Source organism: Prinia subflava (assembly GCF_021018805.1).
Source record: "Prinia subflava isolate CZ2003 ecotype Zambia chromosome W unlocalized genomic scaffold, Cam_Psub_1.2 scaffold_2cwr_NEW, whole genome shotgun sequence".
In the NCBI taxonomy this organism is placed as follows: Eukaryota; Metazoa; Chordata; class Aves; order Passeriformes; family Cisticolidae; genus Prinia; species Prinia subflava.
The window spans coordinates 454,403-475,705 of record NW_026960607.1 but is presented as its reverse complement, the minus strand read 5'-3'; the positions used below and the strand labels follow the sequence as shown (position 1 = coordinate 475,705).

Genomic DNA, 21,303 nt, shown 5'->3' with positions numbered 1-21,303 from the left:
TATGGCCTGAGTAAATTAGCAGAGCTCCATGGCAAACCGATTATCTGTGTTTGCCTTCAAAGTCAAGTGCAGGGTTCACATACTTACCTTAACTTCACTGCAACTGATAAACCAGGAAGACTCATTTCTCTGGTTTTCCACAGCCTGTCCATCTTTACAACATCAAATTAAAAGTAGAGGCTATCATGAGACAATCAAGTGCTCGGCCTCATCAGTTTTCAGCTCCTTCATACTCCATTGAGAAGTACTTTCCAGGTTTTTTCCTGTCAGTTCTATACTTGAAAAACTGCTTTCACTGCTTTACATTTTTTACAAGAAAAGATTCTTGTACCTCTGATGCAGGCTGGGAGAAACCTAATGCCTGGCTCCCCATTACCCTCCATAATAGGGTACCACAGCAAATTATAGAGCTTTAATAAATGGCAATGATGCATCTAAGAGAACATTTCCAGGATCCCAGAATACCTTTGTGGATGCACGGCTGGAAAAGCAGGGACATGCACAATCCTGCTCTTAGCTTAAGGGATGAGTAGAAGATGAAATGTCCTTGAACCATTCCTTAGATGGGATAAGGAGGAAGTAAAGCTTGGAACAATAGCTGTAACAGGATGCTAGACAGGATGCATTGACCTTAAGTTAGGGAAGATTTGCAGCATTTAGCCTCGTGGACAGAGCTTCTGAACCAATTATGTATACTGCAAGGACACGTGAACACTATGGTTTAACCAATGATGTTCAGAGTTAGGTGCATGATATGCTTAGCACAGTATAAATGTACGTCAAATAGCTGAATAAATGAGCAAGATTTTTAACTCATATTGAGTGTTGTCTTGACTCTGGCTGATTCCCTGGCCAACATACCTTTGGCCACATATTAGCCTCTTCAGGCATTTTTTTTTTTGCCTGCTTAAAACTTAATGTTCGTGAAATCTTTGACCACTTGCAAATGGATGAGCCGCTTTTTGTAGCAATGGCACAGCTACACAAGCTCCAGCCTCTCTCCCTGTCAGCATGGATTCTTTTCAGACTTCTGCATTAATCCCCAAAGACAGACATAAATGAAATTACTTTTTGTCCCCACTTCCTGCTTGCATTTGAAACAGTGTTTGTGCATAAGGGTAGAGTGGGGGCACTTGCTGACAGTACTGTGGAAGAACTGATCAAAGGAATAACACTCATCCACATCCTCAGCTCCATGGCAGATCAAAGCCATATCATTAACTACGTGTCTCATCTGGTTAGCCTAGTGTGAGTGCTCTGTCTGCTTGATTCAGTCACCAGGGGTGGTCTGTGGGACCCTGAAGAAAAGCCAATTCCATCAGGATGCTAGGCAGCAGTATTTTTAGAGACCTTGCTAAAAAATCAGGAGAAGGTTATTGTAACTATACTTCCACTTATACAAAATCTTTTCAACTCAGAAATGTTCTGGAAATGACCTTCACTAACTATTCAGTCTGATCTGGTGTGTGAATAGTGGCAGGAACAGAAAAGAAAAGCTACTGAAACTCCAGGTGCCATTTCCTTGCAGTGCTTTAATACTAACACTTCTCATTCGCCCACCTGAATCAATTTGGTGTCACACAAAGACAGAGCCTGAAATACTGCAGGAGACCCAGAACAAGCAAAGGTTTCTCTTTTTTGTGGAGTTTATAGTGATGATTGCAATTCAGCTGCCTTGTTGGTCGTTTTTCATAGTTCTCAACTGCTACAAATATGCACATGGTGCTATACAGTAGTGTGTAGTGTATTTATCAGAAGGGTTTCTTTTCCTCACGGGTCATTCCTAAACTACCCAGGCTGCTGGGTGTACACTTTATGTACCAAGCTATTTTGGGTGGGCTGTGACGTCTTTAATCTACTTTAATCTGCAGTAAGTACATAATGTTTTAGAGTTCTAGGAAACATGGAGCTATAGTAATCCAAATAACTTAGTCAAAATCACCTGTAAGTTTTGAAAGCAGACTCCTAACTGATTGCATTTGTAATCTAGGAATCTGCCTTGGGAGGACAATGTCTCAATTAAAGGACTTTTTTGAAAATAAGAACCTATTTTCAGACTAGTGGATATGTTTCAAAAGGAATCATTTATTATCTTTAATGAAATTGAAAATTTTTCCTTGAGTTTAAACTTCGCTTATGATGCTATACGGAGCTTAATTAAATCAGTAAAGCAAAAGTAAGCCCTGAAAGATAATTCTCTGTTTTTTATCTCTCTGTGTAAAGAGGGTAAGCAAACATTGGATAGCAATTCTGTTCAGATACTGCCCCCATATGTTCTGAGAGAACTTCCTTGAAGATAGTGGTGGGATTTAATGAACCATTACTAGTCATAGAAACATAGAATCAAATCAAAGCTCAGTAAAAGCCAGGAAACCTAAAGTTCCTAATTTTTGGACAGTTGATACTATTTTGTCTCCAATCTATCTTTATTTCTACATTTAATTTTCAAGGATTATATTTTCAAGGGACAAATGCAGATAATACCCGTCAATATGAAAAGGTGCTAAAATGACAGAGTTGTTTCAAATTGCGTTTAGAGGGGTTTTTGTTTTCTCCAGCAGTTCTTACTTCCTACTAATAGATTGAAGGATTTTTTGCTGCTGTTGAACTCTACGTGTCCAAGAACTGTCCCTCCTCATGTCATGAATGTGGCTCAGCTGAGGTTCACCCCTTTTTCATTAATTTTCTAAATATGAGAGAAAAGGCTAAAAGGGCCTCAACACCCACATAAGGACTCATTGCTTTTTTACAATACAATTTTTTAATGAAGTTTAGCAATGTGGTTAGAAAAATAAGAACGTGTGATGAAATTACAGTGGAAACTTCTATAAACTGAAAGTCAAGCACTTTTAGAAGTTTCTTTGTAGCTGACTCTCCACAGCTTTCTGGCTCACCATTTGAAGAATGGGGTTTTATCTTAGTATTTCCCAAACAAAAGTGGAGTTTAAAAATTGAAGGTGATTGTAGAGAGACTTGGGAGTTAAGTTTAATGCAACTTGGCTGCTAAATGTGTCAGCATAATGATCATTTGAACTGGTAGTTTACATACATTTATCTAGGGTAAAAGTTGCTCAGAAAAAGTAACATTTGAGTTAAAAAAGAAAGAGTAACTGCCATAGGCTAATGTCACAGAGACAGGTTTTGCTTTCTGAATGTTGATGACTATAAACATTGAAATGGGTCATGTTGTTAGAATGGATAAAAGATAAAACAATGCCTTACAGGAATATTAAATGTAAAAGAGTTGGCACATTTAAAAATACATTTTAATAAGTTTTATTTATATTTGATTAGAGAAATAAGTATATAAAATATCCTTTTTTTTACTTCTTGAGAAATTCAGGAAGACTTACCAATATTCATTTCAGCTACTTTGTCATCTTTTTCTCTACACAGTATAGAAACTGTCTTTAGGTGGAGCAACCACTAAATTTTTATTTTTGTCATTTATTTTAACCTACATCACTTTCTTGCCATCTGATCAACTCATCTTAATTTCAGATTGGTTTATTTCTGCATTCACTTCCTCTGAGTAGCCAAGTCTGTCACTTACATTACACAGACATAAATTTTAATTTTCAGGTTTTTTAGAACTTTTATCTAGGATTAGTGTCAGCTTCTGCTGTTTGCTTTAAGAAGCTTTGATACAGTATCAGAAATCACTGCAGAGAGGGCCTGGAGCAGTCACCGGTGAAACTGAATTTATTCCCTCTCCTGAGGTGCCTTCATGTGGTGCCACTAGGGTGAAGGAACACTTCTTGCTTAACAAGACATTGAAATTCATTCTAAAAAATGCAGAAGCCTAGCTCAAGGCTGCATTCAGTAGGTCACCAGTCATTTCTGGGGCTGCCACTGTGCCAGCAGCAACATGACCCCTTTCCTCTTTTTCCATTACATCCCTGATGCCACAAGGTCAGTAGGACCTAGTCCTGATTTCTGTTGTGGGCTATTAGCCTTTTTTTTGTATCATGTGCCAGTGGGTCTGGCACTGCAGATCAGTTTGTCTGATGTATCCTGCATGAGATGGACTCCTCCCTCCAGCATTCATCCGTCTCTCTCTTCAGTAGCTCAGCACAGAGCCTTTAATCAGTCTGGGTTATACAGAGAGGTGCAGAGTGCAATATGTGCCCTTCTCTTGATTCTATTATAATGGCCAAATTTCAGCTGTTTTGGGCAGGTGGTTCCTATCAGTGTACCTCCTGTGCATGTCATCCAGCACAAGTGCTTTCCCATTTTCATTTCCCTCACTTTCATTCTGCAGGCTGTCAAAGCTTCCCTTTCCTTTTCACAAATCCTTTCATTCCACTGTGTGTATCACTCTTGCAATGTAATGATTCTAAACCCTGCTATGCAGTTCACTTGTTTGCAACATACCACATTTGTTTCTAATGCAAGTAGCTTCACACTCCTTTGAAGTTCATGTCATTTTTCTCTTACCATGAAAATTCATAGGTGAGATTTTCTCTTTCCTTCCTCTGCATGTTAATTGCAAACAGTTATAAAAATCTTTGCTGGCTACAGTTTGAGCTACTGCTACACTTCTTTTAGTGCAGTTTTTTGTTTGTAAGCTATCTTTTCACATGAAGTATTTGCCTGCCTTTTTCTCAGTCTGTCTTTTTTTGCAAAGCAAGTTTCGTGAGGTTTAGGGGATGGGTTTTACACTGTAACTAAATCAAATTCTTTTTCTGTCTCAGCACAGCAGTCTTTGACCAGTTGGGCCATTTTTCGATCAGGTAGCTTTTACTTCCAGTATTGTTCTTTCATGTATATTCAGTGAGTCTGGGCAGTAGTTCTCTTGTGGAAGGATTTTTACAAATATCTTTTAGTTTAGCAACCTTACCCTTCCAGCTTTTCTGATGTTTTAGGAGTCTTTATTCTTTTAATGCTTTGACCGTAAGCACTTTACAACTTTCCACTGTAATTACTCACATAATATTATGCTATAATAGCTCAAGTCTGATTGTTTGAGCATCTGATTAGGACATTTCATGAAAAAATTACTTCTACAAACATAACTTTGTACTTGATATTTCTATACAGAGGCCACTAAAAAAGAGAATAATTCTTGTCCTTTGGTCTCAATGCAGTTATTTTATCCATGTAAGTGATCCTATTGATATATAAGGATTTTTCATATTGCCATGACTGCAAGACTGGACCCTTGTCTTCATATTTTGGAGACAATTTAAGGCCTGTTCAGCAGTAGCTGCTTGTGATGTGGAGTGGAATTCATGCGGTGCCAAGTGCTCAGTTTCACATAGCTTATTACTAATTGCACTCTAATGAAAACCAAAAGGCCATCCTGCTTTTCATTACTCTTCCTACAAAACAAAAAATGTCAGAACATCTTGTGGAATAGGAATTAATGGGGCAACATTACATTCAATTTCTTCTTTTTTAAGGAAATGCAAAAATTAGGAGTTTGCTACTGTTCTGGTCATAAGGTAGTTTTGTTAATTGCAATAAATGTTCTGAACTTCCACATCTAAAAAACAATGGATTTCATTACTCAGTATTTATTACTGGAAAAATCTATCGGTTCAAATATAATTTTTAAGTATTTGCCAAATATTTTGGAATTTTAAGTCTGATGTTTTTTAATCTTCCATCTGATTTACCTGCAGCAGTTGCCTTTTTTATAGGCCATTCACTGAACTGAGAGAAATGCTTAGGAAAGATATTGTATCTTTGAGAATTAGAGAAATCCTGCATTTTCCGAGTGATTTTTGGGACTACATTTCTTCTGTTGGTAGCAATTAGTTATAAGTATTCTCTGTGTAAGTCCTTCTTTATAAAAGGACATTATGTTTTGATTATTTAAAACCTGAAGTCAAAAAGGACATGTTGTAGTTAGATTTACTTTGGTAGGAATTGAAAATGTATTGTAGTTGTCAGAATTCTCAGGGGAAAATGTCTAATAAAATCTCTGTTGAATTTATTCATATGTGGAAATACAGGCAATATTGAAATATGAAATGTCAATAAAAGTAAAAAAATGTTAGCATTCAGTGTATGTTACAGTGCACAGCCTTGCCAGTTTGGATTTTTTTTTTTTTTTGGAAAGCTTTGTTTCTCAAAGCTTCTATGTGCTTTTAAAAAGTATAATCTCTAAAGGAAGATGAAATTAGTCTGTAAGAGTCATGAAAATAGGTAGCTTAATTTTTTTTTTTTTTTTTTTTTTTTTTTTGCTACCATATAGAAGTGAAAGGAAAATTATCCACAATGTTTCTCATTACCATGAATATAAATAAGGGAATAATTTTCTTACATTCATGCATGAGGATTCACTGGCTGCCTGATGGTGACAGAGACCACTCAGTTGTTTGCTTGCTATTTTATCATCTCTACTGCCTTGGATAAAAGACAGCAGTATAAAAAAGTGTTAAGGCAGAGAAAATATGGCAGAATGTTCCATTAACCTGATGTCCTTTTAAATAAAATTCTAACTTGTATATGGATTCCTGAAATATTACCAGTCCCAAGTTCACTGCCTAATTCTAAAGCAGTGACAAAGGGTTGAAGTTTTTATTTTCTAGTCAGGACTTCCAGGATGATACCATCTGCTCCCATAGCCCCAAACAAACCACCAGCAGTAATTCAAAACAAAAATGCCCCAGGATGGAACAATTTTCCCTTGAGGCTTCACTGTTACAAGACAGGGGGCATAGGACCCAGTTTCATGTCAGCTCTCTGCTAAGGAAACATTGCCTGGAAGCCATGCAGGTCTCCCATGGCTGTGTCTTTTCATCTCTCTCTGACCAGCCATCAGCATGAATGTGTTCCTTCTGGCCTCTTACTCTAAAATTCATAAGGCTAGTGTTGATCTGCATTGATGGAATTGCATGGTTGGGTTGGACTTTCTTAAGCATGTTGTTTCCCTCCTGTACAGCACAGATGCCTTTCCATTCCCCTTCCACTAGAACTTCAAGGAATCAGTTGAAGAGCAACATTTGAATCCTGAGAGCTGTCAATGTATTTACTGCATTAGAAACGTGGTCTTCTTGGTACTGAAAGAAAGAGAAAATGCTTGTTTTCCAGTACAAAACTCCTGCTTAAAAATTTACCATATGTTTTTGTCATTATTCTCTAACAATAACTTTAAGTATCTCATTTGTTTTCTATATTGTCTGTGAAAAAGACTGAGTTAACTGAAGAAAATTCCACATATTTATTAATGGAATAAATGGAAACATGGGAAGCATAGCAAATTATTTGCTTATAAGTCACATTACCACTGTGAGATACATTTGAGGAGTTTTAAATGCTTAGGAAAGCAGATGTTTAGCTCCCAACAGCTTCTCTTCAGACATCCTCTTTCACCTTTCTGCCTTTCTCTAGCTGACACCTGTGAGACTGAAATGAAAACTTTTGCTCTCTTTCAAATGCACGTTACTTCACATGGAGTACTGAGACTCATTAAGTACTTTGGCAGGTTTCCAGACTCCCTTTCTTTCTCTGTTACTTAGCAACAAACAGAACTTTTGGGAGGACTATTGGTTTTTTGGGCCTGGTTTTGTTGGTTTTTTTTTTTTTTAAGGAGTTTCTGCACGACTGTCTACCATTCTCTAGATCTACCACATTGCCTGTTTCTCATCTAGAGCCCCTTCTTGGATGAATAAAGAGTAAATATTGTTTGGTTACACTACTCTTTGTATATGCCTTTCATAGCTTTGCAATTCAAACAACATTCATACATACATACCCAGAGGCACACACACATGGTCCAAACATCTTCATTGTTGTTTGTGTTGTTTTATTCATCCTTCAGGTCTCCTGTAATGGCTGGAGGTCTGTTTGCTGTTAACCAGAAATGGTTTTGGGAGCTGGGAGGCTATGACCCAGGCTTAGAAATATGGGGAGGAGAGCAGTATGAAATCTCCTTTAAGGTAAGTCTTCAAGCCACTTCATAGAATATTCCTGCTGATGTTGTCATGATGCTTTCATTCATTTGGGCTTCTGTCTTTTAATTTAATACAATACAATACAATACCTCTTTTCATTATGAATTTCTACAGTGCCATAAACACTTGCTCCAGAAGCCATACAAAAATCACACAGAGTGCAGCTCCCTCTGAAAACATGGTAGCTTACCACTGTCAAAGAATGAAGTTCCACCTTTTTCCTTTTATCAAGTCTTCTCCACTTACCTTCACTCAGATGCTGTGTTTGTGCTCGTGTTGAGCTCTGTTCAACAAGCCAACAGAGAATTAATCCAGCAAAAAAGAAAATGGAATAATTTTTCTGTCTAGATCAACAAGTTTAATCATCTCTGGGGATAGGTTGCCCTGGAGTCAGCTCAAGAAAATGAATGAAAATAGAGAAAGTCATAGGAAGAAAGACTCCTGTCAATAGCAGTGGATCACTAGAGCAGCTCAGCTGCCATGAGCTTTTGTCTGCAGGCCATTTGTTCCAAAGCAGATTTTTTAAAATTTGTCTTGGGTTGAAAAATGTAACCAAAAATGTGTATTCTATTTTCATCTGTTGAAGCCGGTTGGGAGATATTGTTCCTTATCTCTTGTAACTCTAGGGGTGGAAAGAGGGCGGATGCCTTCTGTTAATGGGACACATGATAACACCAGATAAGGCAGTGCCTTCTTATCTCTTCCTCCACCCATCCTCCTCCGAGGGACATCACCTGTGAATGGGCCATTTAAGGCCTCTCACATGACTGATAACATTACTTCATTCCATTGTGAAATGCTTCACCCAGTGGGAGGAGCCAAAGCCTTTCCACAGGGATAAAACCAGCAATCCCAAACACCAAGGGAGCCTGTTTCCACTGGATTCCCAGAGGACGACTGACCCTTTCTTGAGGATCATCTCTGGGAGGACTTACTTCAGGCTGCTTCCAACACCCTGACCAACAGGGTGTCAGGTTTGCATTCTGACTCTGTCAGTGGTCCTTTGTACTATTGCATTTATCTTATTTTATTAAATTTTTACCTTTCTTGTAGTTTGTTCTTTTCTCTCTATTAAATTGTATTTCTGACTTGGAGTCTCACTGGTTGTGCTTTCAAACCAGTACAAAATTGCATTTAAATTATTGTAATGACATATGGAGAGTATTCAAGTGCTCAATTTATGTACAGCCAGCCATGTTATAGTATACCCTCATATCCCGTATGTGGACAGGAAATCAGTTACTTGGCATTTACATGTAGAGCTGAAAGTCTTGTTGCTTTCCGCATGTAAAACAGGCATTTGTATTAGTTTGCTGAGGGCATGTCTACTTTTGAAAACTGAGTTTATTTTCCAGTATACCCAAGGACATAAAAATTTTGCTTCATGGTCTCTACATGCAAAGTTTTCAAGGACTTGGTAGAGTTTCAGTTTCACGACTTAGATGATTTGCATCCAACATGTTTGGATAAAGCTTGGAACTGAAATTTCAATTCAAATTTTGCTCCAGGATCTTTCCAGCCTATTTCCAAACTCTGTCAGTGTAAAGCTCTTTAAATGAATTTCGCATGTCAGCCATGACTAATGTCAGATATCTTGCTGAATGAGTTTCAGCTGCAATTAAAACAATGCTGATGCCATTCTGTTGAATGAAATGTACAGTGTTACATGCTGTCTTTATAGGAGTTCCAAGAACTTCACAATGTTTTGCATTAACTGGCTTACTCTCGTGTTTCTCCAAATCGTTTTTATACCTCAACAAAATAAAACAGGAGGGCAGGAGAAACTCAATAGCTAGACTATATGATTAGAATATATTGATTTACCTTCTATCCATTTAGATTGTTTCAGAGACAAATATAAGTAGTTACTTGTAGCTGTCGCAATGGTGTCTGAGAGATCACCCATTATTTTATTATCCTACTTCAAATATTCCTTTTATTCATCTTCTCAGGGAATATACTTGTTGTCTTCTCCAGGCTTTGTATAGAAACCATGGTAACACAACTGGAAATTGAGAAATGAGATTGTCCCAGTGTGTTTTGTTCAAGTGAGAGGATTTGGTTTTTTGGGGAGGGCAGCTGTGTCACACTAGGTCTCATTTCAGTCATATCTCTGGATCAATCTCACTAGTAGGTAATGATCTTAGGGTCCTTGTCCTTTCCTACTCGTGTTAAAAGCAGAACAATATGATCTTTAGAAATGAATGCCAAATAAGAGTAAATTCCTACTGGAAGAATTTAAGAGATGTAAATTTTAAAAAGAAGATTGCAGTTTGGTTTGAAATAACAAAAAATAGGAGAAAAATCACAGAGGTGGAAGAGAGGAAGGATTGGGGTTTATTATGTCAGAATCACCACCATCAGCTTGGAAAAGGTTTCTGCTTCAGCAAGTTCTACTGTGCCTGTAGATTCAGTCATCTTAAAACTTATTTAAATGAGGACAAGTTAGCCAGACAGTTCAATTTACCAAATCTGTTCACAAAACTTGGAAAGATGATGGACTTGCAAACTGTTCCAAAGTCAGTGAAAAAGCCAGACAACCAGACTAGTTCAGCTTCCTTGGCTTTACTTGAGTGAATCTAGGGGTGACAATTTACTCTTTCTGAGAGCATCCACATCTATGGCTTGTGGAAGGGTTGTCGGACAGGTGCCCTGTGCTGATGCTACATCTTACATTGGTTTGCTTGGCAAATAATTATTTGGAGTACTTTGAATGGTGACACAGCCACAAACTGTCTCAAAATATGACCTCTTCAATCAGTAGTTTCTTAGATTAATTTTTACGTAAGAAAGTGTTCCAGATTTTATTTTTTGGCAACATCAGGATCAATTTTTTTTAATTGAAAAGGTGTATAACATCTTGCTGACAGTACTCTTTGGTGTGTACTAGACTTATGGAAGCTGGCAAAGCACTGGAACTCTCCTGATTAATAGCATCTCTTCACAATAACAAGGAAAGCTACTATTTGGGAAATCCTAAATTTAAATGTGCCAGACAGGCATGGTTTATGTAGTAATCACCACAACACAGAGTAGCAAAAGATACTAATGTCCTGTGTTTCCTGAAGATGCTTGTGGCTGACCTTGACTCTATGCCAGGTGCCCAGCAAAGCTCTAACACTCCCTCCTCATGTGAGTAAGGGAAAGGAAATATTACAAAAGGCTTGTGGATCAAGATAAGGAGAGGGAGAGATCATTCACCAGTTACCGTCATGGGCAAAGCTGACCTGACCTGGGGAAAAAATATTTTATTACCAATCAAATCAGAGTATGGCAATGAGAAATAAACCCAAATTTTAAAACACTTTCACTCCCCCAACCCCCTTCCCTTCTTCTCAAGCTCCACTTCACTCCCTATTTTCTCCTCCTCCTCACTTTCAGTGGAACAGGAAATGGGAACTACAGTCAGTTCATCATATGTTGTCTCTGGTGCTCCTTCCTCCTCATACTCTTCACCTGCTCCAGCATGAGGTCCTCCAGGGGCAGCAGGTGGATCTCTGTGATCTCTGCTCCACCATGAACCTTTCAGAGGCTGCAGGGACACAGCTGCCTCTCCATGATTTTCACCACAGGCTGCAAGGGAATCTGCTCCAGCACCTGGGGTACCTCCTCCACCTCCTCCTTCCCTGACCTTGATGGCTGCAGAGCCGGTGCTCTCACATATTGTCACTCTTCTCTCTGGCTCAAGTTGCACAGTAACTTTTCCCTCTTCTTAAATCTGTTATCCCAGAGGCGCTGCCACCATTGCTGATGGCCTTGGACAGGGGCATGTCCATCCTGGAGCCAGCTGCCATTGGGCCTGTTGAACCTGAGGGAAGCTTCTGGCAGCTTCTTATAGAAGCCACCCCTATTGCTCTCCTGCTACCAAAACCTGTGCATGCAAACCCAATGCAATCCTTTTGCACTAGACATTCCTTAGGCATTGTAAATAATACCTTCACAAAAATGCTAATGGTTGTCACCCTGGTTTTGAAGACTTTTTTAAGCCTTCTGTAATATTCTTCATATTGGAGTCAGAAATTTTACTTTATCACACTTTCTACTATAAATAATGGCCATGTTTTGCTAACTCTTTCATTGTTTACATATTTCTAGGCGGGAGGAGAAAGTTGATTGACAGTTGGCTTGACCAATGTGGATTGAGAGGTGGAATTCCATCCTCCAATCCACAGGCCCCATAAGAAATGTATAAATTTGACTTTTGTAAATAAACTTGTCCTTCTTTCCTGCTTTGCTTACCAGCGTGTCCTCGTGTGGTTCTTTTTGTGTCATCTGTGACAAATGGTGATTCCCTAGCCTCTTGAAGGTAGTCATCTGTATCTACAGTTGTTTTATCCTTATACATGCCAATACATCCTCCAAATTGTCTTCATCTCTGTTTTCCAAAACACACCTCCAAATTCATTAGTACCTTTCTTTATCATCATTATCATCATAATCATTATTCCCTCCACAGCTGTCAATCTTGGCAGGAGATAGGGAGTGGAGGAGCATTACCACTTGTCAGCACAGTTGTAATCCGTATGAAGGACTGACAAATGTGGAATATTGCCAGTTTTCTCAGAATTTGAGAGGTGCTGGTGAGTATTGTTGAAATACCCACAGTCATCAGTTCCCAGTTTACATGGTGCAGTTTTAATATTTCCTGACAGGAAATTCCACTGCACCTCCAGTAAATGGTTTTGCAATTTGTGAACCCATTGACTGTAGATTTGCAGTCAGTGATCCTATTTTTCATTTTTTTTTCATTTAGACAAACATTCTCACTGCATGTAAAAGTTCACAAGAAAATATTGTTCTTTGTCCTTTTCTACAACTGCCAAATCTGTTCTTTTGGCTTATATTTCAAGAAGAGTGACTGAAAAATCCCATAAAATTTTTATATTCTTATTTTCTACAACTTTTTCAAGCCTCACTGTTGTAATACATTTCTCCTGTTTGTAGTCCATCCCTCTTGCACAACATGAAGAGCACAAAGTTGTCACCTTTGCATGAAATACTTTATATTCCTTTTCCACCAGTTTACTGTTTGTATTTTCCCTTTATTTCAATGTCTCTCACTGTTGTCTGTCTTGTTACTGACTCTCAGCAGCAGTATATTTCTCAATTCGTTTTGAAGCTTAATCCAAAGTCCATTCACTAGCCTCTAAATCGTTTGAATAATTTGCTGTATGTTTATGTTCCTTTTCCCCAGCGACATATCCTCCACTGCTCAAAAATCATAAGTCTCTTACTGCAGTAATTATGACTACAGGGTAGCATATGGATTGGAATCTCAGTCTTGCATGCACAGTATTTACATTTTCCAGGTAGTTTCCAGGCTGGATCACTCATAAACCATAGAGATAAGGTGAATGAACCACAAGAGAAGGCAAAATTCAATTTAAAAGACAAAGAAGTAATGTGAAAAGAGAGTGATTCACCTAAAATCTCACAGGAACTGTAGAACAAAGCCAAAAATTACATCTGTGGCATCTAAACTCCAGTCAGGAACAAAGCCACGTATCCACAGCTTAATTTCTTTTAAAGCTTGTGGTAATGCCTGCTTTTTGTTTTCAACCATCCCTATAAAGTGTTTTGCAACAGTCTGTTGGAAGGAGCCATATAAAGATAAATTGTGAGATAGTCTCTAGTTGACACAAACTACTCTTTTGATCTTCCCAAGCTGGAATTGCATTATTTTAGTTTCATCTTTTTTTTTTATACCTCAGCTGCAGACCAGATTCATTGCTTTTGTAAGAAGGAGAGATCCTGAGAGTTTCACTTCTTCTGATATAATTTTGCCAAATGTCCTACACCACCTGAATTTCTTTCATGGTATACTGGAGGTCTGTAATGCTTAACACAGAAGTAATTCTCCAATTTCTTGTATTTAGTGCATGTGACATAAAAATGCACATTTTAAAGACAAAGTTGGCAGAATTTATCTTCTCAGGAAAATATAAAAAATGTTTTTAATACCATTCTGAAGCTGAAAGATAAACACGAACAGATGCTAAATGTCCTTCAAGGCAACCCAAGATTCATTTCAATTACCCTGCATGGTGTACCTCAGATGCAGCACAGCATTTTCAAGTTTTATATCTATCAAATATAAGCCTAACAGAGTGTTATTTCCTCCCACTTGTTACTGCCTCAACATATCTGACTGGGGTTTCTTTTTTTTTTTTTTTTAACTGTTATCCTACTGCTTTAGAAGAAATGCAATATATGTCTACTGCAGCTCTCATTGCCTCAGTTCAAGTAATACTGGCCTACAATTATTATATATGTGTGTATATATATATATAAAATTTCTGCTTTCTTGTCTTTTAAATTTGTGGTGAGGCTGACCTTTGGGTCACACTGCTATGCTGTCCATTCTTCAAAGGCTAAGAGGCCTTGATTAATCACAGTAATAATTTGTCTAGGCTTTGAAATGGCGCATCCATTTAAAAAACAAGAACAAATAGTAAACGTAGGTCTGTGCTTTCATTGATGCACTGGGTCGTTTGAAGACAACCACAGAGAGGAAATTCCCACTTAAAAAAAGTACAAATGTAACATACAAAGTAAATATTGTTAGAAAAGTGAATAACATTATTTTAATACTCTTGCTTTTATGATATTTTACTATGTTTATGCATGTTTTCCAGTGAATTAGCTGTCATGAGATGAAACAGGTGAGGATTTCAAGGTTTATTTAATAAGCAGATTTTACAAAATGGGTGGTTTTTTTTAAGAAAATGATCCTCATGTCTGCATGGCATGACCACGTGCAAGATTGCTCTGGGTGGTAATAAGCTATTTTGGCATGGAGGCATAGCATTCATTTGGGGCTCCATTCCCAATCCACCAGAAAACTTCCTCTCTGAGAACTGTGCTCGCTAGGAGAGTAGTTGACATTTCCAGAGGCTGCTGTGCCTTAGTCAATTCTGTAATGGAGATAGTAAGCAGCAACTTCCCAAGTAGCTCTCAACTCTACCCAATTGCACATCAGCATCCATGGAATTCAAGGAAAAAGCCACTTTCACTCGTTTCAAGCCTTCCTTAGACATTTACATTAGTGTGTTCAGGTTTGCTCTGTAATGAGGTTAGATCCTCAAACATTTCATTATCAGGTCTCAGTTGGATGCCATAGCTAACTGCTAAGGGACTGTAAGGGCTGATACACGAATGATCCATAAGAAGCAGCTACCTAAATCACTTTTTAATTCAAGCCTTCACTCTAACCCAAATTTTCTCCATTCACAGTATGAATACCACAGTCAGTCAGGGGCTGAATTCCAGGACCAGGTAGATATACCCACCACAACACAAACAGGCAAGCACAATGAAAGTACCTGAACTTAAAGTCCCTTCCAACACAAACATTTCTATTTCTATTCATTTTATTATTTTCTTTTGAACATACTCTGCTTTTGCACAGTGAGATTCTGGGTGGGAGAGTCTGCCACATTACCATATCCCAGTTACCAGGATGCCAAGAAGGCCACCATGACTCTGGGAGAGGTCAGCACAGAATGATGTGTTATTTTCAAATATACATTAGTTAAACTGCTTTCTTGACCTCATTTGTTTCCAGGAGTCATTCTTTCATTTGCTTTCTGTCTGCTTTCCAGGTGTGGATGTGTGGAGGTGGCATGTATGATGTTCCATGCTCTCGAGTTGGGCATATCTACAGAAAGTATGTCCCGTATAAAGTCCCTTCCGGAACCAGCTTGGCACAGGTGAGGAATTGGGTCTTGCTGTTTTTCATTTTCATTTATTATCAGTCTCTTAATTCCTTGTGGACCAGTTTCCAGTAAACTATTAAAACGGAAAATAAATGTTTCTTTATTTTTCTGAAATGAGATGTGCAATTACTGCAGTTATTCTGCCTTTCAGAGATAAGATTGCCAAGAATAAAACGGAAGCTCAAAATTTCAAGATTGGACGTCTCGGCACAGAAGCACATTTCATGCTGATTCAAAAGAACCTAGGAATAACCTAAAGCTTGCGGTTCTCAAATTGCACAGTGTTGTCAGTCATAGTTTTTAGAAGCAGGACAAATTTGAATGCGCATTTTCTTATCAGTCAGCAGAACAGGCAGAATCTCGTGGAAGGGCTATCTTCTGAGGCAAAAGGACTGAGTAACAACTATTTGAGTGACTGTCAGATTATTGTGTAAAATCTGGTTGTGGAATACAGCCAGCTTGGAGCTGTGAGAGTGAGAAATTACAAGACCTCTAGACATTTCTCAAAGACTACTGAACACATTCATTTCCATGAGAGGCTTTTTGCTCAAGGGAAAATGTTCAGTAACTTTCTGGAGATGTTCACAGGATGTCAAAAGATGGGAGATGAAGGGCACAGATGTAGCTTCTAGGAAGATACTAGTATTTATTCATGGTTGAGTTTAATCTTTTCTATTTTAGAGGATTTTTTTTTTTACTAAAATGACATTAATAATAAAGTCTGCATATTGCCATAGGGTAATATTTTATGAATCATAGTTTTTTCTTAATAATGAAAATGTGGTATGAATAAAAGAATGAGTTCCTTGCTTTAAGGGGGAGATATCCTTGGTTTCAGCACAACAGGACATAGGCTTGCTCTACTAACTGCAGCAGAGAAAGGAGGCTGCCTGTGCTGCCTGCCTGACAGCTGGCTAGACAGAAAGAAGAATTTGCATTAACAGGGCATCAGTGTAGACACTGTGACACACAATTCAGTAATGGGATCAGTGGTGGGGGCAAAACTGTATTGACTAAACTGTGAGATTAATATCTTCCCCAAGTATAGCTCTGTGTCCTGTCAGAGTTGCCCCATCCAGATTTTTGGACTGCAAATGAAACTGCTTCATCTATTATATTCCCCGCAAAAAAAAAAAAAAAAATCACACAACTGGAAGTAAGAAATTCAAGCCTCAGTCTCTTTTTTCTTCTGTTAGAGCACATAGTATCTCATTACAGAATATGCTGTCTCATGCACTACCTATAGGAGCAAAATACAGCCATTTCTCTTTGTACTACTGGCATCTTGCACAGTTCAGCACTTAGGTGGTTTTCATGGTGGCACTGTGAATGCCTGCAATCATCAGGTAGCCACAGCCTGCAGCCTCCCTGTACTATTTATTTTAGCTTGATTTCAATAGATCACTCATGAAGTATCACTGAAAAACACTTCCAGTTAAAAAACTGATATCTCTGCCCATGCACAGACTGATTACCCTAGAATTTGTGAGAAAAGATCTAGTGGTGGGTCTTCTCCTTCCATTCAAAAAATGGATAGTTTTTTCTGCATTGTGGCAGTCCAAAACACGATGCTTAGGTAAATTTGTGACATACAGTTATCAAAAAGAAACTTGGAATTCTCAGATTCACAGCTTCTTTCTTGTACAGTATTCTTTGCATTGCATCAAGACTAACAAGAGCACCTGTATGTTTTGGTGTTTTGGGCTATTTCAATAACTAGCCAAGGAAGAGAATTTTGTCCTTGACCCATCATATTGTATGTAATTTTAAATCTAAAAATATTGGGTTTTGCTCATCCTTGCCAGAAAAAGAAAATCAAGGACAGATTAATCTTCAGTGTGTCAGCCCCAAATGGAGCTGTTAGCCAAAATAATATTAGACAACCATTCACAGAAGTGGCCTGGATATTTCAACTGTCTTTGCTTTATCCTCCAAATGTTATATTATCCAAAGATTATAATCTAGGCCTTATGAGTTTTTTTATCTAAAACTTCCTTCTAGTTCAAATATATAATGAATACCACACTCAAGAATATCTGGAAATATTATTCCCACTGCCAAAAGCAGTACTTTTCACTACTAAGTAGTTTCCACAAAGGTTTTTACTAAATCCTTTTCTACCTCTTGCTGTTTAAAGGAGTGTGCTGGACATACAGTTCACAAAGGAATGAGCCCTAGAAAGCCCAACTGATTCTATAAATGATTGCAAGAGGCCTTCGTTAATCAAGGAGGAAATTCCCCTTGTGCAGATACTGCATAAAATGTTGACAAATTTTTCCATCCTATTCCCCAACACCAGCACAAGATAAATGGGGACTAGAATTAGGAAGAGAACAGAGCCTCCAGACAAATTCAAGCATAGCCTAAATCATGCCATGGGTTTCCTTTCAAGCTGTTTCAACTTATGTTTACCCTTAAAACATAATCTTTAGTGTGAGCATTTTACCTTCCCTTGGGATTTCACCTCTCTATCTTTTAGCAGTGAGTTTCAACACACAGTTTCAGCCAGCTACGTAACGCTTGACCAATCTCAGTATCTGTTCAGAGACCTGTGACCCGGTGTGAGGATCACACGTGCTTTCAGAAATCAGAGACCTGTCAAAAACTTTGTTGCACCTCCCCATCACTAAATAATAATTACTGTACCACACACAATAGTATGGATCATGACATCAATTTTCTGTCTTATCTGTCACTCAAGATCTGGAAAACTTATGTATATTGTTTGCTGACACATCCCACATAAATGGAAAAGCATACACATATAAAATAGTAATATTGTTTGGTGGTGCAGAGCAAAATTAAAGGAAGTTGTAAACATGCATAGTAGATTTATAAACAGATTCTGACAATTAAATAGATAAAAAGATTGAATATTTTTGTCTGAAGATGTCTTAAGATATTGCTGCTTACCAAAACTAGTCAGTGTTAAATTTACTGTGGTAAATTGCTCATAAAGAAATATTAATAGGCATGCAGGTGTCAACACTGATTCCACTTTATAACCTGGAAGCAGCACATAATTATTCATTCATTCCAAACCTGTCAATCTCTGCACAAAACTGCAGTAAAGAATAACTAATTTTGCCTGTTTGTTTTAGGTAAGGCATGTTTAGAAAGCAAATCCCCAGATCCTAAAAAACTGCTGAATTGTTTTACTGGATTATTTTAGTTGCTAGTTTTATTGCGGATTGTTGCTCCTCTTTTAACAATTCTAGCTAAGCCATTTACTTTAAGCCAGTTACCTATGAAATTAGACTTGAGAATATTCTTAGCAATTTCTTCTAGGTGTATCAATTTATTATTTATTTTCTTTAGTTTTCTATTTGTGGTTCTATAAAAGCTGTAAGAAATATGTCAATAAAATCTGACTGTTCCATAGGATATGCAGAGATGAACTAAGTTTCAAAATATAGCTACAGAATTTCTTTTTCTTGCAGGTATTTTACACAGCATATTAGGATTAACCATAGAACATTAGCTCATTAGCACTTTTTGAAGGGAAGGGCAATCCCACGGAAATTCAAACTGGATGCTAACCCAGCAGGGTGGTGAATCCTAACCTTAAGTTGAATTCCTCCCTGCCTGCCAGGACATGGCATCCCACAGCACGGTGATGGTATGGCACATCAGGCACAAGCACAATGACATTTCTCTCATTACACGGTGTTGCTGAATTGGAACTGGCATGAGTTTGGGTTCAGGAATTCAACTGATAAAGGTGGGCTCAGATTCCTACCTGAAGCATTGTCTCAGCCTTTTCGTATGGCTTCAAAAGGGATCTTCAAAGAAGATTACTGTAACTATATCATCTGGTGCTCTGGCCACATTTGCAATTTTGTCAGAGCTTCCTTTAATATAATGACTGTTATGGTCTATTTTTTCCATCTACAAACAGTATTTGGGAGTTTCTTAAAGTTCTCCATGAATATTTTATATTTTTTTCAATGCAGATTAAAGAATCAGGACAATCAGTTAGGTGATGGCTACATTTTCTCTTGACCAGAGTGCGAATGGATAGACGTGGCGTGCTGTTCAGGGAACACTGCTGGCACTTTTGCAATCACCTCTGTAGCACAAAAGACTGCAGCAAAAAGTCAATTATGATTCAGCAACCACAGTAAGCAGGTGCAACATCAGCTTAGAACAGGCACATTATTTAGAAATCAAGCAATATTCACCTTCTTAGAACAGCACTGCTATAATATATGATGATTGATACACAATACAGCTGTTATGTTTCCATCATAATATTATTCATTAAGAGGTTTATAAATTTATCATTAAAATTAATTAAACTAAGATCTCAAACAGGGTACCTTCCAAAGAAAATATTAAAATTATTACCCTTGACTTTGACAAGGCTTTTGACATCCTCATAGGCAAACTCAAGGAGAGCTGGTTAGATGGGTGGACAGTGAGATGAATAGAGGGCTGGCTCTATGAGGAAGAATGGCAGATCCCAGAGGGTTGTAATCAATGGCACAGGGTCTTGTTGGAGGCCTGTCACTGTTGTTGGGCCCAGTATTATTTAACTTATTAATTCATTCAAAATTACTTGAATTAAGGGGCAGATGCCTCCTCAGCCACTTCACTGATGACACAAAGCTGGGAGGGGTGGCCGATACCCCAGAGTGCTGTGCAGCCCTTCAGAGGGACCCTGGCAGATTGGAGAGATGGACAGAGAGGAACCAGCTGAAATTCAACAGACAAATGCAGAGTCCTGCACCTGGGGAGGAATAACCCCATGTACCAGTTCAGGCTGGGGGCTGAGCTGCTGGAAAGCAGCTTGAGGGGAAGGACATGGGAGTCCTGGTGGAAAACAAGCTATCCATGAGCCAGCAGTGTCCTTGTGGCCAAGAGGCCAACGGTGTCCTGGGGTGCATTAGAAAGAGCATTCCAGCAGGTCAAGGGAGGTAATCCTGCACCTCTACTCAGCCCTGGTGAGGCCTCACCGGGAGTGCTGTGTCCAGTTCTGGGCTCCTCAGGACGAGAGACATGGAGCTTCTGGAGACAGCAATAAAGATGATTAAGGCACTGGAACATCTCTCTTATGAGGAAAGGCTGAGGGAGCTGGGCCTGTTCAGCCTTGAGAAGGGACAACTGAGAGGGGACCTCATCAACATCTGTCAGTATCTGATGGGAGGGTGCCAAGAGGATGGAGCCAGGCTCTGCTCAGTGGTGCCAAGCAATGGGACAAGAGGCAATGGGCAGAAACTGATGCACAGGAATTTCCACCTGAACTTGAGGAAGAACTTCTTAACTGTGTGGGTGACTGAGCACCAGAACAGATTGTCCAGAGAGGTTGTGGAGTCTCCCTCTCTGGAGATGTTCAAGAACCATCTGGACACAATCCTGTGCCATGTGCTCTGAGATGAGCAGGGAGGCTGGATCAGATGTGGCCCCTGCCAACATTACCCATTCTGTGATTATTTGATCTTCTAATCCTTGAATACAAAAAAGGCTAAGTAATTTTTGTGGGATTTTTTTTTTAATTTTCTCCAATCTGATTAGAAGTTTTGCTTTTAAGTTAATGGATACAATTCATCTTAGCTATCCAAAAAGATCACAAAGAAGATGGAGAACTAAATATTCTTGGAGAATAACTACATCAAAATGGTGGTAGCGATTTGTCAGGATTTACTTCATAAGCTAGCACTGGAACCCAAGTTACAAGGCTAAATAAA

At 38.5% G+C, this 21,303-nt stretch overlaps 1 protein-coding gene across 1 annotated transcript in view; it reads left to right on the top strand.

The window, feature by feature from the left end:
• The first annotated feature begins 7,211 nt into the window (after nucleotides 1–7,211).
• The window catches only part of GALNTL6 (polypeptide N-acetylgalactosaminyltransferase like 6), a 50,610-nt gene continuing 36,518 nt past the window's right edge, over nucleotides 7,212–21,303 (top strand). Inside the window, exons 1-2 of the mRNA XM_063424255.1 lie at nucleotides 7,212–7,886; nucleotides 15,503–15,610. Coding sequence (XP_063280325.1) covers nucleotides 7,656–7,886; nucleotides 15,503–15,610 — 339 coding nt within the window. The 5' untranslated portion in view covers nucleotides 7,212–7,655. The remainder of the gene's footprint in view (nucleotides 7,887–15,502; nucleotides 15,611–21,303) is intronic.